The sequence below is a fragment of the Epinephelus fuscoguttatus genome, linkage group LG8, assembly GCF_011397635.1.
Source record: "Epinephelus fuscoguttatus linkage group LG8, E.fuscoguttatus.final_Chr_v1".
Lineage (NCBI taxonomy): Eukaryota > Metazoa > Chordata > Actinopteri > Perciformes > Serranidae > Epinephelus > Epinephelus fuscoguttatus.
Genome location: NC_064759.1, coordinates 43714913 through 43731442, shown reverse-complemented (window position 1 = coordinate 43731442; position 16530 = coordinate 43714913). Strand labels below are relative to the sequence as shown.

Below are 16530 nucleotides of genomic sequence, written 5' to 3'. Positions count from 1 at the left end.
AAGACTGGACAGTCTGGAGAGCACAGATTTTATTAAAAATATAAAAAAAAGGGTACATACATTACATTTGTATTAACAAATGACTAAAGAAAAGAGTTCCTGAAGTGAGAAATCAAATGAATGTTCACAGAGAGAACAAAGTGATGAGATAAAGAAGTGTGTTCCTGTTCATGGGATCCTTTCAGCACATAGTGTCCTGGAGTTCAAGATGCTAATCTGTACAAACAAAAACAAAATGTGCTGATATACAGATAAAGAACTTTCTGCACATCAAACGTCTAATTTAAGGACTGTAAAGACCTTCAGACAAGAATCAAACAAGATCAACAAGTTTAGTCATGACATCACAGTGAAGGAACAGTCAGTACGTTTACATAACACTAGAGAAAATCGATTTATTAGTCCGACTAAAACCAGACTTTTAAAATTGATATAAACGTGTTAGTCTGATTGAAATTGCACTAAACTGAACTTCTCCATGTTGGACTAATGCACCCAGATAATGAGGTTGGGAGTTGAATAACTCCTGTATGTATGGAGTCAATCTGACCCAAAGTAGCCGAGGCGCTCTGCGCATGTTCCACAGTTTCTGCCCCGAGCTTTGACCTGGAAGTTGAATAGCATTAAATGTGTAACAGAAGAAGAAGGAGCTGCTACCAACATAGCAAAATCTACATCCAGTGTGCACCTCATCTGTACAACGAGTAAAGTGTACAGCATGTACACAGCTGTAAGTTGTCCACCCTGGTACCAGTTTGGTGCTAGCTAACCTTAGCTAACTTGTTTGTCGGTTGTTTGGTCTGTGAAGTAATAGGTCAACCAGAAAAAGGTCCAATACTAACAAGCTGAAAGGGGGCATATTGTCAGCTATCGTAGTAGAGTCAAGCATACTTCAGTAAATAATTCGATTCCCCTTCCGTGCTTGTATACTGGGACAAGGACAGTAGTCTAATGAAACGGCCTGGTCAAGCTATAACTGCAGCTCGGAATAACTGTGTATGTAAAAGTACTGAGTGCTACATGGGGACTTAATCTGATCTCTCTCTCTCTCTCACACACACACACACACACACACACACACACACACACCTCTGTTCCATGCCACCTCACCTGTTTCTCCTCAGCAGACAACATGCCCTGCACAGCCACCACCTGGTACTGTTTGTGTCTCAGGCTGCCAGGGAACTTCCTGATGTGGTGGACAGCTGTTGAGACTGTGCCCTTGCTCAGCAGCTTCCTGGTGTCTGATGCTGAACTGCCAGGATCGAGAAGCAGTAGGCACAGGCTCCCATTTTGCCTCTGCTCCAAGCCCACTATAGAGCGGCTGTGACCTGCAAGCAGAGTACCCTCAGGGTTCTCAGTTACATTTAAAACTTTTTAAGACCTTTTTCAAACCACCTAGAATGAAATTTAATGCCAAAGTCAAGGCCATGCTGGCAAAAAGTGTGCCGGATATATGGGGCAGCTGTGGATCAGAGGTAAAGCGGGTCGTCTACCAACTGGATGATCAACGGTTGATTTCTGGCTCCTCAAGTCCGCATGCCAAAGTATCCTTGGGCAAGATACTGAACCCCAAATTGCTCCTGATGGCCGTTCAATGGATGTGTGAGTGCATGTCAATGATTAGTGAGGAGCAGGTGGCACACTGTATGGTAGCCTCGGCCACCAGTGTGTGAATAGGTGAATGTGATGTAAGTGGTCAGATAACGAGAAAAGCCTATACAAGTGCAATCTATTTATTTATAGGGGTGTAACATTCTATCGATCTGGAGTGATATAACGATTTTATTATCAACGATCCAATATCAGCGATGCAAAGTGAAAGCATTGATCCATATCATCATCTTTAGCATAGGCTTTTATTTTGAAAGTCTGTGTCACTGTCAAACAGCGGCAGGCACATACAGTCAGGTCCATAATTATTTGGACAATGATACAGTTGTCATCATTTTGGCTCTGTACACCACCACAATGGGTTTTAAATGAAACAATGAATACCTGCTTTAAGTGCAGACTCTCAGCTTTCATTTAAGGCTTTTTTCAAAAGTGTAGTATGAACCGTGTAGGAATTACAACCATTTCTTCACACAGTCCCCCAACTTTAAGGGCTCATAAGTATTTGGACAAACTAACATAATCATCAATTAAACAGTCAGTTTTAATACTTGGTTGCAAATCCTTTACAGTCAATGACTGCCTGAAGTGTTGGACACATAGACATCACCAGATGCTGGGTTTCTTCCCTGGTGATGCTCTGCCAGCCCTTTACTGCAGCCGTCTGCACTTCCTGCTTGTGTTTTGGGTGTTTTGCCTTCAGTTTTGGCTTCAGCAAGAGAAACGCATGCTCAATTGGATTCAGGTCAGATGATATGACTTGGCCATTGCACAACATTCCACTTCTTTGCCTTAAAAATGTCTTTGGTTGCTTTTGCAATATGCTTCAGGTCATTGTCCATCTGCACTGTGAAGCACCGTCCAATGAGTTTTGAAGCATTTGGTTGAATCTGAGCAGATAATGGTGCCCCAAACACTTCAGCTTTCTTCACACAGCTGACTGTGTGAAGAAATGGTTGTAATTCCTACACAGGTCATACTACATTTTTGAAAAAAGCCTTAAATGAAAGCTGAGAGTCTGCACTTAAAGCAGGTATTCATTGTTTCATTTAAAACCCATTGTGGTGGTGTACAGAGCCAAAATGATGACAACTGAATCATTGTCCAAATAATTATGGACCTGACTGTAGCAAGCAGCCAAGAGAAAGACGAAAAGGATAGCATTATTTACTCAGGAATAAATCAGCAGAGTGGAAATAATTTGGATTTTAGAGAAAATACAGGACAAGAAACAGAGCACATGACATATATAAACAACGCTGTTACGAGATAAAACACAATGTAATGTTACCTGCCTGGACGAGCATCTCACTCAGCTAACTTCTTGCTTAAGCAACATTAGCTGCTCTGTTTTAACAATGTTCAGCTGAAAAATATGCATGCAGGCTAAAATTCAAATGTTATTAATATGCGTTTTATGGCTGTTTGGGGAAGTTTTCCTTTAGTGCTTTCAGTTAGATATTCCTGAAGTTTTATGAAAAAGATTTGGATTGGTTTGGGTAAAAATCAAAAGATTTCTTCCAGTGAGGTCTCTCTAACAGAAAGCCCTGAAGATTTACTTATCCCATTTGCTGTTTACTTAGTTGAGTCAGTTTAAAGTGAACTTTACTGTACTTGTTATTTATCTGTTGTTTGTGTTTTATGGCCTAAAGTAAAAAAAAAAGAAAGGGGTGGCAGCATCTTCTGTAACAGACTGTGTTAAATGGACATTTAATATCGCCTAATATTGATCGCACACCCCTGAATTGTATCTAATCAAAATCGTATCATGGAAGACTTTGAAATATCTGAAAATATCATATCGTTGTCCAAAGAATGGATATAATATGCTATAGTGATGAAACTGGTGATTTACACCCCTATTTATTTATTAATTTCATTCATTTTCCATAACTACTTATCCTGTTAGAGGTCACGGGAAGAACTAGAGCCTATCCCAACTGACATTGGGCAAGAGGCAGGGAACAACCTGGACAGGTCATCGGACTATCACAGGACTGACACATAGACACAGACAACCACTCACGCTCACAATCATACCTACAGCCAATTAAGAGTCACCAGTTAGCTGACATGCATGCCAGAGAACCTGGAGAAAACCTATAGTGACATGGGTAGAACATGCAAACTCCACACAGCAGGGCTTCCCCTCAGATTCAAACCAGGAACTCTTGCTGCGAGGTGACAATTCTAACCACTGTACCACCGTGCTGCCCAAATTCTGTGTCAGTTCTCAGCCCTAGAAATAATTATTTACCAAATACTTTAACTTAATAAAACATTTTAATACTCACATTCATATGACATTAACATAGCTTTGTGAGGCGTGAGTCTGCATGCTAGTAACATTAGATGATAAAAGATATTAATTTGCTGCACACAGAGTTTGCCTTTTGGTCACAAAGGCTCCTATCTGAACTGAAGCTTACCTGAGTGTATTTTAGCAAGTGTCACTAAACAAAAGACTACAGTTTTTACAGCTCTGCTCCTTTGGCTGCAATTTGTCCAAGTTCTTGAGCTCAGCCAGCAAATGGAGTCTGGTGGTTTACATACAGGCAAACACATTTTATTCATCTGACTGTTGTTTGTGACATTACGGTATACATTTTATTGTATGAAAGTAAAAGAAAAAAAAACAGAGCTTGGAAATAAAATACTTTGTTGACAAATGTAATACTTATTTTGGCCTTATTTTGAGAATATTAAATTCAAGGCCTTTTAAGAGTCCTGGGGGTACCCTGTCCAAGGTTTTTGACCTTGTGAAGACAACAGCATTTCCAGTTGTTATGAACAGCATCAGCAATCCTGATGCAGGGTTGGACTATAACTTTTGTCCACCTGCCACTGTGGCTGGTAGATTTCACAATCTAGTAGCCACTCAAAATATTATCTTTTTTTGGCTGGTTAATGAAGCAAATGCAGCAGCCATTTACATGCTTTACTGGAGGTTGGCTGGTTGCTGGTGCTAGTTTTCAGCCCTGTCTGGGTGTCATAGAGAGGGGGAAGCATGGTTTTGTTTAAATATGGGGATAAAAGTACACATTTTCAGACAGTCTCTACTGGAATACATTCATAATATTGTACTAAGTTGTTCACATGAAAAGTGAAAGAAATGGTTATTGCACTGCAAAAACTCAAAATCTTACCAAGAATATTTGTCTTATTTCTAGTCAAAATGTCTCATTTCTAGTCAAAAAATCTCATTACACTTAAAATAAGACTCATCACCTTAAAAGTTACTTGTTTTTAGGCAATTTTCACTTGTTTCAAGTAAATTTTCACTTGAAATAAGTAGAAAAATCTGTCAGTGGAGCAAGGTTTTTTTTCTTATTACAAGCAAAAAAAACTTGGTCCACTGACAGATTTTTCTACTTATTTCAAGTGAAAATTTACTTGAAACAAGTGAAAATTGCCTAAAAACAAGTAACTTTTTAGGTGATGAGTCTTATTTTAAGTGTAATGAGATTTTTTTTGACTAGAAATGAGACATTTTGACTAGAAATAAGACAAATATTCTTGGTAAGATTTTGAGTTTTTGCAGTGTGACAAGAACAAACTTTTTTATTCTTGACGCTAGGGACAGACAATATAGCTTATAAATAACATTGCAATATTTTTAGGCTATATCACGATATTTTGAAATCTCTGAAGTACTGTAGACTACTAAAATACAAAATTGTGTTGAAATAGTGTTGATGTTATTGCTTTGAACTTGAAGCAGTCAGATGTTTGCAGTTATCACCAAGTTTAACTGTTGCCACTGCACCTTTAAACATGAGGATTTATTCACTGTGGGCTGGAAACACACCAAAAGCTCTCCAGTTCATATATTAATATTTGCAAGTCCCACTGGTGCTCCATGGTTGCAAAATGTGGCTAATTGGTCACAATCTTGAACCCTCCTCTGTTTATGCTATTGTTAATCTCATAAAGTTAAAGTGTTACTGCAGCACTGTTAAACAGATTATTTATTTACTGTAAGCTGGAAACAAACTAATAGCTCTCCTGTCCATGTATTGATAATATTTACAAGTTGCAGTGGTGCTTTATGGTCGCAAAATGTCACATTTACAGGGCTTAAAGTGAAAAATTTTCCTGAGCCTGAAGCCTGAAACCTGAAAGCCATCTTTTGTCAAAGATGGCTGCTGTGCATATAACCCATTGACCCACACTTACCTCAGTTTTGCTGATTCTTTACTGTATTGCAGTTGTATTACAATGCCGCAAAATGCTGCACCTGGCTTGTTCAGCTTCTTGCACCACGTATTAAATGGTTTGCCCTCAGCGCCCTCCTCCTCGAGCCATGCCCACCTCCATTTATTTTTCACCCCTCTCTCCAGTTCTGCTGTATTAACACTGGGTTTAATATAGTTTGCTTCCATCTCTCTGCCCTGCTCTACTCTACTTCAACGCTACTTAGCTCCCTCTTTACTCTACCAGTAGACTACCACATTCCCCTGTTGCACAAAACACACACAACAGTGTTTCCCCTAGGATGGAGTTGTAGCAGCAGAGGTGAAGCACACACATGAAAAATAATTTTCACATGCGTGAAACTTTTTTGTATGCTTGCAAAGCACAGCCTGCTGGGATGTTTCTATGTATCTACTGGCACCAGAAGGGCTCTTTAGGACTAAGTACATACAATACATTTGTGCACAGTAATGAGCAGGTGAAATGTCTGTCTAGCTTACATATGAGGTGTCTCAAGATTTAGGAAAATTCAATTTTTGGGAACATAATAAAAGTAAAAAGTCACTTGACATGCTGCTGTTTTGTGCTATGACCTATTTAAGTGCTTGAAGTTGTTATTTACGTGACAACGCCGGAACGCAACACTGGCTCTGCTCCAACAGTGCCGTGCTGCACTGCTGTGCAAGCAGAATGTTTGTCTGTGCGTAACAGCAGTCTGTTGATGGTTATTTACACACTGTCCATAACAATAGCTTTGTCAGGTAACACACTGCGCCAGGCTTGGGTCAGGTTTTGTCAGGAAAATGAGCGTGCTCACCTGTGTGTTGCAGAACTCCGCCATGTGCGATACAGAGAGCAGAGGAGAATTGTTAATTCGTGACCATGTAGAGACAGAAATGACACGATGACATAACATGATAAATAGTATATTGTTATGTTATTATATGAAGCGTCCGTCGTGCAAAATAATATAACTTTAGTTTATGAAGACATAAAATGGAGCCCTCTCCTCTTCTTTTACTTTACTCACAAGTGTGTGAATTGACCTGGATATGAAGTGTCCATTGCTCCAAACAATAACGGTTAAAGCACTAAGACGGGAAAAAAATAAAAATAAATTAGCAGCAGCGGTCATATTTCAGCAGCTGCGGTGCACCGCTGCTAGTTGCATATAGGGGAAACACTGCACAGCATGCTGTTTTCTCTCACTGTCCGATAGCTGGTGGTCAAGCTAGCACAAGCCAATCATTCAAACGCAGTTGTTGCACATTCACCCACTCTCATTTGGATATCAAGCTATAACGGACATCTAAACAACATGTGCTTGGAAGTAGTGTGTGTTGAAACCCGTCTCTGTGTGTGTGTGTGTGTGTGTGTGTGTGTGTGTGTGTGTGTGTGTGTGTGTGTGTGTGTGTATGTATGCAGGGTCCGACGTTAAGGTTTTTTTCCGGGCAAGTACTTCTCAAATCTACTTGCCCCATCTAAATTCTTACTTGCCCTGCCTAAAAGGTTCTTTTTCTGGCTGTGTGGTGCATATTTTTGCTCATGACTTACATCTTACATCAGCAGAGACGCTCAGCCAATGGAGACAGCAGCACATAAAAAAGCAGCACACTGCAACTGGCCCCTCCGAGGACAGACACAGGAGAGGAAATACACGACTACAGGCCTGGAATTAAGTCATTTTTAGGACAAGACCACTTTGGCCTTTGATAAATACAAATTTATTGGGGCATCACGGTCAAAATGTGGGGCACCAAGGCCAAAACCAATGGCGCAATAACAATATGTGCTAACTACATTGAATGAAGACAAATCAATATATGTGTTGAAAAACAGTACTGAGTTTGTTAAAACTGGGTGTGCATGACTGGGGATATATCTCGCTTCTTGTTGTTTTGATTCATGTCCCTTATTTATTAAGTCTTTCCAGTCACCCTGCAGCAAAGTGAACCCTCTTCTTCAGAGAGGATCTTTGCCTCCCAGTTTGTTCCTGGCGGCAGAGCAGAGTGAACTGTCTTTCTTCTCAGAGGATCTTTGTCCCATGAGAGCAGGCACTAACAGCTACTCTCCGTGTCCGCAGTGAAAACATCTTTTGCTGGCGATTTGACAGTCACTAGAAGCACATTATGAACCTTTGTAAAAGTTTCTGTGTGGTACCTGTGTTGTTCATGAGCTAACGTTGGCAGCTAAGGACTGAGAGGCTGTCCGGTATATGTGTGTGTGTGTGTATGTGTGTGTGTGTGTGTGTGTGTGTGTGTGTGTGTGTGTGTCTGAGGAGTGTCAGTACGTTAACTTGTTAGCCGTAGCCTTGCTGTTTGTCATGTTAATGTTAAAAAAAACAGGGCATGCTACACTGGCCGTATGGTGAGGGGCTTTACGGCCACACTCCGGGGCATCCACGGCACTGGCCGTTTGGCCGTGGTATAATTCCTGCCCTGCGTTAAAAAAAATAAAAATAAATAAAAATAAAATAAAAAATAAAAAATCCAAGTCGGTGCTGCTTGCCTGATCGGGCATGTCTGCGCAGGGTCTGCTGGCCCGCCGGCTATTTTTACTTGCCCCGGGCATTCAGGCAACCGTTAATGTCGGACCCTGTGTGTGTGTGTGTGTGTGTGTGTGTGTGTGTGTGTGTGCATGCTGTTTTTAGACCCTCCCCACTCAGCTCTTATTGGCCAGCTGAGTTTGATAACACTATACTATTGGTGGAACTACCCATGTACTTCGCTGAAAATCAGAAGATGATTCGTTAAATGCTAACTTATGCCAAGTTGCCAAAAATAGAAAACAAGCTAACTATGCCAACGACGGATTGGAAATATACAACAACATTTTTTGCCAACACTACATATAAAACAATAATCTGAGACTGTGATGTATTAAGTATTTGTGAAATGTAAATGCACCACTTCTAAGCAGAAGAGAGAGGATAATGTTATCTCAGAACCTTATGGTGGAAAAGTTTCTCCTTCTCTGTGCTGCTGCATCACGTCTGCAGCTGTCCGTACCAAAGAGTAACGTGAAAGTCAAGAACGCTCACTTCAAATCTTGGGACCAAAATGTCCCCAGAAGTACACTGCACACCACACTAACTAGCACAAAAATCTCCATCTTACCAGTGCCTAGATATCTCTCCTTTATAGAAGCAGATCAAAAGATTAGACAGCCCCCAAACTCGAGCTGAAATCTGATCAAACTGTATAATTAGGCAGCACTGATCAAATATAAACCAAGATTGTGTTACTGAGTTGCCTATTTCTCGCCTTAATTTTTTTCAGAAACATGTTTTAGCTTACTGTTTAACTGTAATACAAGATCTGTTCTTGCCAGCCAGTCGCCTTTGTTTTAAACAGACGAGGTCTCATTACGCAGGGCTGGACTGGGACAAAAAAATGGCGCTGGCACTTTTGGCCATGGCGGCCCACTATGATTAAAATTATTGTAAAATTATTAAACCATCATCATTAAGAATATTTTTTTACAACTATAGTAATAAAATTAATGATCTCTTTGTTTTTATTTGTTTTTGGCAGTAAAAGTTAAATATCCCCATTGACCAAAAAGTAAACATCCATATTGACTGACCACCCCCCCTGTGTCTGCATGAAATGGTTTGGTCCTGCCTTAGCGCACTGATAGTGACGGTGCCTAGTAGCAGTCAGCAGTTGCGCTAGAACGCTACAGTCATCATCATGCTACCTAGTACTAAAAGAAAACCATCTTCAACCTGAGCCTGAGACTGGGGAGAGTACAGACTCGTCCCCCAAACACCGGTGAACATCCAGGGAAAGGACATTGAGATGGTGACATCTTTTAAGTACCTGGGTGTTCATCTTAACAATAAACTGGACTGGACTGATCACATAACAGCACTGTACAGGAAAGGCCAAAGCAGACTCTACCTGCTGAGGCGGCTCAGATCTTTTGGAGTGCAGGGGGCGCTCCTGAAGACCTTCTTTGACACTGTGGCATCAACCATCTTTTACAGAGTGGTCTGCTGGGGCAGCAGTGTCTCGGCTGCAGATAGGAAGAGACTGGACAAGCTGATCAAGAAGGCCAGCTCTGTCCTGGGATGCTCTCTGGACTCTGTGCAGGTGGTGGCAGAAAGGAGGATGACAGCCAAGCTCTCATCTCTGAGGACTAACGACTCCCATCCTCTGCAGGAGGAGATAAAAGCTCTGGAGAGCTCCTTCAGCGATAGACTGATTCACCCAAAGTGTGTGAAGGAACACTATCGCAGGTCCTTCCTGTCTGCTGCTGTCAGACTACATAACCAGCACTGCTCACAGAAAACTGCACCATGGACACTTTATAGACACTATGGACACTTTATAAACTACAAGCATTGCTGTCCCCCATGTTGTTGTTGTTTATTTGCACATACAATATTCACTTTGCACTACATATGCTCACTTTAATCCATTGCTCATCATCATCATCATCATTATTATTGTTATTATTACTATTATTATTATTATTATTATTGTTATTATTACTATTATTATTATTATTATTATTGTTATTATTACTATTATTATTATTATTATTATTATTATTATTATTATTTATTGCCGTTTCTTGTATTTTTTGTACTTTTTTTGCATGCCTAGTTTTTTAAGTTTTTAAATATTGAAATCTTTAATCTGACTCTTTCTCCTTGACTGCTGTAACACTGGAATTTCTCAATTGTGGGATCAATAAAGGTATATCTTATCTTATCTTATCTTATCTTATCTTGTCATTCATGATCTGAGCCGCCATTATAGGTGGCCATGTCAGGCTATAATAGGGCTGGTATCGTGTAGTCTAAACCCAGCATCATTGGCCAATAAGGCTGCCAACAATTAATTTTTTACTGATTAATCTAACCATTATTTTTTTGATTAATTGATTAACCTAATGACTAATCAATTGATTATTTTAAAGATTATTTTTTATTATTCAATTATAAAAACAATTAATTTGCCCCAAAACTAAAATAAAAAACTCTAATTAATATTTCAATATTTCATATTTTAACATAAATCAGTGCACACTGAACTGAGTTACTCTGATTTTATTAAGAGCGAACAATGCGTTTCGCCTGTGGCTTCTTTGATTTCAATATTTTATTCAATCATTTTCTCATAAGAGACTGATAATAGCGGCATATTTTAAGATTAGTCTAGTCACTGTTGTGTTATGTTACTACTACTACCACCACTACCACCACTACTACTACTACTACTACTACTACTACTACTACTACTACTACTGCTAGTAATAATAATAGACCCTATTTATCAGATGTGTACTGGACCTCAAATTCAAAAGGATTAAATCACTGCATATCATGGCAGCCTTTTCCCTGAACTGGAAAATCAGTGTTTTTACGTAAGTACTTGACTTAAAACTGAAAATGCTTATAACACGGATTTATTTCTTCACTGGAGTAATATGCATTTCAGATAATAACTGGCAAATGTATTTTTGCACAAGCGTGGAGCAGGGAAAATAACTGAAACCATCTGCAACAGACAGCAATTTCAGTTTAAACTGTTTCCTCACCTGCATATGGCAGCTAAAGTAAACAGTAAAATATAAAATGGCTGATTAACAACGTAAGGTGACACATTAATTAGAGTTTTTTACATGAACAGCGGTGCCAAAAGTTGAAGTGACTACTATTGACAGAAACACGTTCCACATGTTAATAACCCTAACAGATCATACCTGCATGGGGACAAAAAGTCAACAGGATGGTTCTGTCTGCTGCTGTCTTAAAGGGATAGTTCGACATTTTGGCAAATTCGCCTATTGCCGTTATCCCTCAAGTCATATAAGTAGGTATGTTACCTTTAATCGTCAGTGCCTGCTGTTTTGAGATCGGTGGGGTAGAGCTGCCCGCTGCTCAGCGCACAAAATGGAGGTGAACCGTACGGTCCCCTTCTCTCCCTCAAAACTAATCAAATACACCATCAAATGACTCCAAAACACTCTAGTGGACAACACATGGCTTGCGCATTCCCCACGCTATGAAATAATGATGTATAATTAAGTAACATTACGACACATGAAGCAAATACTCAGAACTACTTTCTTGAGTAAACCACTGGGCGGAGTGACACAATGCGCACCTGAGACAGTGCCGTAGTTATTGCTTGCAGCCTTGCATTTGCGGTATCATCAGCTGGACACACCAGAAAGTTTGAGAAAAATTTACAGAGTGTTGTTGTAAATCATGGTTTACACATGTATTGTAAAAGGTTGCGGTAACAAGCCGAAGACGTGGAGCAGAGTGAAGTTTCACGTAGTACCAACCAAAAATGCAGACAGGATGAAACAATGGCTATTTGTGCTGGACATCGACCCCAACATGCCTGTGGAAACGGTCTGGAAAATGTTTGTTTGCTCCAACCATTTTTTACCAGAGGACTACAGTGAAAGGATGAAGAGCAGAGCTCAGGAATGGTTCAAACACTTTTCTTGAAAGATACTGCCATACCATCTGTTGGCATCACAAAACAAGCAGACGTGGTAAGTGATCGCTGTGTATTTTGCTCAACAATCTCTCTGCTGTAACGCTACCTCCATGTTGAGTAACATTAGCCTACAACCCAAGCATGGTAAATAAGGCTAAAATGCAAATGTTGCTGTGGTTATGTTGTGGATAGTCCGCCATGATCAGCAGTCGGCTTCTTCTCAATAAACTTGTTGTTTTGATGATGGGCGTAACTGCACTAAACATATACTGTTTGAAATCACTCCGCCCAGCAAGTACTGTATGTCTGGAATGTAGTTCCAGCTGTGCATTTGACTTCAAAACAACTCTGTCTCGTAATATTACATTATTATTTCATAGCGTGGTGAATGTGTAAGCTACAAGTTGTCCACAAAAGCATTTTGGAGTCATTTGATGGTGTATTTGATTAGTTTTGAGGGAGAGAGGGGGCCATACCGTTCACCTCCATTTTGTGCGCTGAGCAGCAGGCAGCTCTGCCCCACCGATCTCAAAACAGCAGGCACTGATAATTAAAGGTACTGTACCTACCCATATGACTATAGGGATTGCCAGAGTACAAGCTAAGTAAAAAAGCTTCACCACAGAGCTTGTTTATTGAAAATAAATAAATAAATAAAAAAATGCCAGATTTCCATGTGTTAGACATCGTTGGAAAGCTTAGAAACTACACTCTCAGAATCTGTAAATAACTCAAAATGCCACTCGGGAGAGTTGTTCCTGGTTTTTCCATGGCTGGTCACAAATGTCATCAAATCCTATACACACCCCTGCTGACACCTGACCTGTGTGAGGCTGCTGCAACTGGATTTGCGTCTAGGGCAAAGATGAGTGAGGACAGCAAACATGGAAAGGTTGGAAACAGGCAACTCATTTATATACCAATATAAATATAGCAGTAACCCACATTATAAATCATTAAACGTGGGTTATTGCTACATGTGGCCTTATTCATTACAGCAGGGATACTCAACATGTTTTGTCCAAGGGCCACTTCTGCATAACGACAGGAGGCCAGGGGCCAGTAAATAAACAAATATTGATATTTATCATTATATGTAATAAATGATTACACGTGAAGACTTGATTCACATTATGCGTTTCAATATGTACCCCTTCCCATTACTATAACCTTAACCACCTCTCTTATAACCTAATACTTCAAAGCTAGCTAATCGCTACCTTAACATTTTCTTCAAGACTTCTACTTCCAGGCCAAGGGGCGAAGGAGGCTGACTGTGGAATGACATGTAGGTATGGTGGGCTGGTTACGTAGCAAGTGGATGCATCACGTAGCTACTCCAGCTGTAGTTATACCTAACTGAGTCACAGACAGCCTGCCACTCAAAGCGCCATGCCCTTAATCATGCTTAATTTTAAGCATTAATAAAATGTTAAACATCATCCAATGAAAGATACAATCTATTTGCAGGTTTGTTAGGACCCATTCTCGGAACCCATCGGCTGTATTCGACATTTGACTTCCGGCAGATGGCGATACAGCCTCTGGGGGCAGAACCCTGATTTTTTGGCATTCCAGTTTGATTTGGGTGGAGGAAGCGAATTTCCGTTTCTGACTTCCGTTTATATATAAGTAAATATGCTGAACCACTGCGATGGATTCAGAGTTTGCAGTGACGGCAATTATGTTCCGCCTCGTTAGTTCACCGCACAGAGCGTTTAACCTGGCAACAACTGCAGCCGGCTGAAACGTGATTGGTCAATATCACGCGGACTACAAACAGCCTACAACTGGAAACCAGGGCTCTTCCGCTCTTCTTCCGGAGGCAAGATCTCCGAGGTTTGCCTACAGACTCTACATTCACTGAATGCAGAGTCTGTATACAGAGACTAATTAGGACCTAATCAGTCCTGTATAGGTATATGATGTGTGATTGAGGAATATGGCAGGTGATGTTGCTGTGTACCTTGGTGCTGCAGGTAAAGAGGGGGCAGGGAGGTGCGGATGAGTCTGGGTATCAGTCCGCTGCTCCTGCTGTACTGGAAGTACTGCTTCACCCAGTCAAACAGCCGGTTGTGGGTGTCACCTGGGCCTGTGGGCTGGTGGAAGTCAATGATGCGGGCACTGAAAACATACAAAACCAACACAAACAACACAATACAAGTCTTACTTAGTGTTACACTTAACTGATACATTACCAAGTTCAGCTTCCTGAAGATTTTAAGCCACAACCATAATGTGACTAGAATGAGATCCTGCAGCTGAGATCCTGCAGCTGTAACTACGAGACAACTCATCAGATGAGTTGTAGGCAACTATGTTATTCCTGCCAATTGCTCTGCTTGATCTACTTACCATGATTTTATGTGGGGAAGGAAGCTCACCAGTGTGCATCTGGTGGCCGGGTCTTGACTAGGTATGTCCTGATCTGATCTCAAAGATCAGTACCGGGGCAGATTAAGGCATTTTTCTAAGGATCGGCTATATTAAGAAATATAGCCCCATCTCATCTTTAATTTTACAACAGCCTGTGCTGTTTTACTTGCAAAGCTTTCATGCACAGCAACATGAGTGAGCTGTCATCAACTCCACAACTCTCTGCTGTCTGTCCCTCTTCCACTCTGCTGAACTCCTGTGAGCAGGGGCTGAGTCCCTCCCATAGCAAAACACTTCACACCATTAACAGCGAAATGCAGTATGCAATGTTTTATATGTTATTGACCAAAATTATGAGCACTCCTGTCATTTTAGCACAAGCCTTATTCTAGCTCTTTGCTTGTTCATTATCTATGGCGCATGGTATTTCACCGCCCTGCTTGAAGGACACACAGACAGCGGTGTGAAGCCAATTAATTTATGGGTATCAGGAAGCACCTGCGTCAGCAGAGGCTCATGGCAATCCTATAAACGAGAATAATAATAAAAGAAACAAACATTAATCTCCAGACCGAGTTATTACTCATTTTATGTTTGATCTGTTTGTGATACTTGTGAACTCGACAGATTTTATGAGGGATGACACAAAGTCACGTTTCTTTAATCTGCACCTTATGTGGGTGTTCTATTTTTACATGAATTAACGAATGGTTAAGTTAATAACACATTGACTCCACTCGGTACTCTGCTGCTACGTCGCCCCAGACAGAGTGCCCCAAGTGCGCTCTGCCACTCTGGGTACTCTGGTACCAAATAATTATTTCCCTCATTGGTTATGAACTGAATTACTTAAGTGGTTTAAAATAATTATTTGACATGAGAAATTGTAAAAACTCACATCTGTCAAACATGAATTGGGCTTATTGTCCTTGGTTAAATACTTGTAGAGGCATCCCTATATAATATAATTTAGTTAGCTAAGGCTGTCAGCTTATTAACTCCTTGATCGTATCAGAATATAGTTACTTTCATCACTGCTCATTTTAGAGAAGCCATGGCAAGAAAACCTGTTCTTTGTTAATGTTATATAATGCATGTTTAGACTGGTTCCTGTCTGCATCCAGGCACAGGAAAATAAAAGGCTCGCTACCATTATTCTGGTAATCACAAAGCCTAAAAAAACACCCATGTTACATTTTGTTAACTTACGGTTAGGTTTCCATTCACTGTGTATATGTCTCAAAATATGCTCTCTCAATCCCTATCAATAGGGAGGCATCAAAAAATAGCCTTCTTCCTTATTACTGTGGGATATTAACTCTATTAGCTCAAATTCCAAAATTATATCTCACCACCTCCACTAACCCCTCTACAATCACGCACTAATGTAACATTTAACTAATATTTAACTCAATATTTAATTCACACTGACCCGCAAAAAATTATGATTAGAAGCACTTTTCCTCTAACTCCCCAATGTCAGATGACATGGTTTAAGGGAAGTACATGTAAAATTAATAGGCTGTTCGTGGTTAACATTATGTGTACAGTATGTACAGTGTCCCAGACTAATCTGTTAGTCTATCTGTTAATGTTCCGTAAATCTATTAATTTAGTGGGGGATAATCTACTAACATGCTTTAATGCATATGTTAAGCATATGTTAATTTGACAGATGAGGTCACAGTGACCTTGAGCTTTGACCACCAAAATCTCACCACTCCCTTGCTGAGTCCATGTGGGCAGTTGTGCCAAATTAAAAAAAAATTACCTCAAGACATTCTTAAGATACCGTGTTCATGTATGTACGGACATTCAGACAACCCAAAAACAAAATGCCTTCTGCTTTGACTATTGCCGGAGCTGAGGCATAAAAATATTGTTA

The 16530-nt window shown here is 40.3% G+C and overlaps 1 protein-coding gene across 4 annotated transcripts in view; it reads right to left on the bottom strand.

Moving 5' to 3' along the window:
* Positions 1–9: 9 nt before the first annotated feature.
* LOC125892847 (zinc finger containing ubiquitin peptidase 1) overlaps positions 10–16530 on the bottom strand; it is a 47375-nt gene continuing 30854 nt past the window's right edge. Inside the window, exons 10-12 of one of the 4 annotated variants that reach the window (XM_049583150.1) lie at positions 14236–14393; positions 1111–1331; positions 10–216 (exon numbers count right to left, since the gene is read on the bottom strand). In XM_049583150.1, coding sequence (XP_049439107.1) covers positions 169–216; positions 1111–1331; positions 14236–14393 — 427 coding nt within the window. In that variant the 3' untranslated portion in view covers positions 10–168. Of the gene's footprint in view, positions 217–241; positions 1332–14235; positions 14394–16530 lie in introns of those variants that run through there. The other 3 variants (XM_049583151.1, XM_049583149.1, XM_049583148.1) reach the window with 3 other exon arrangements.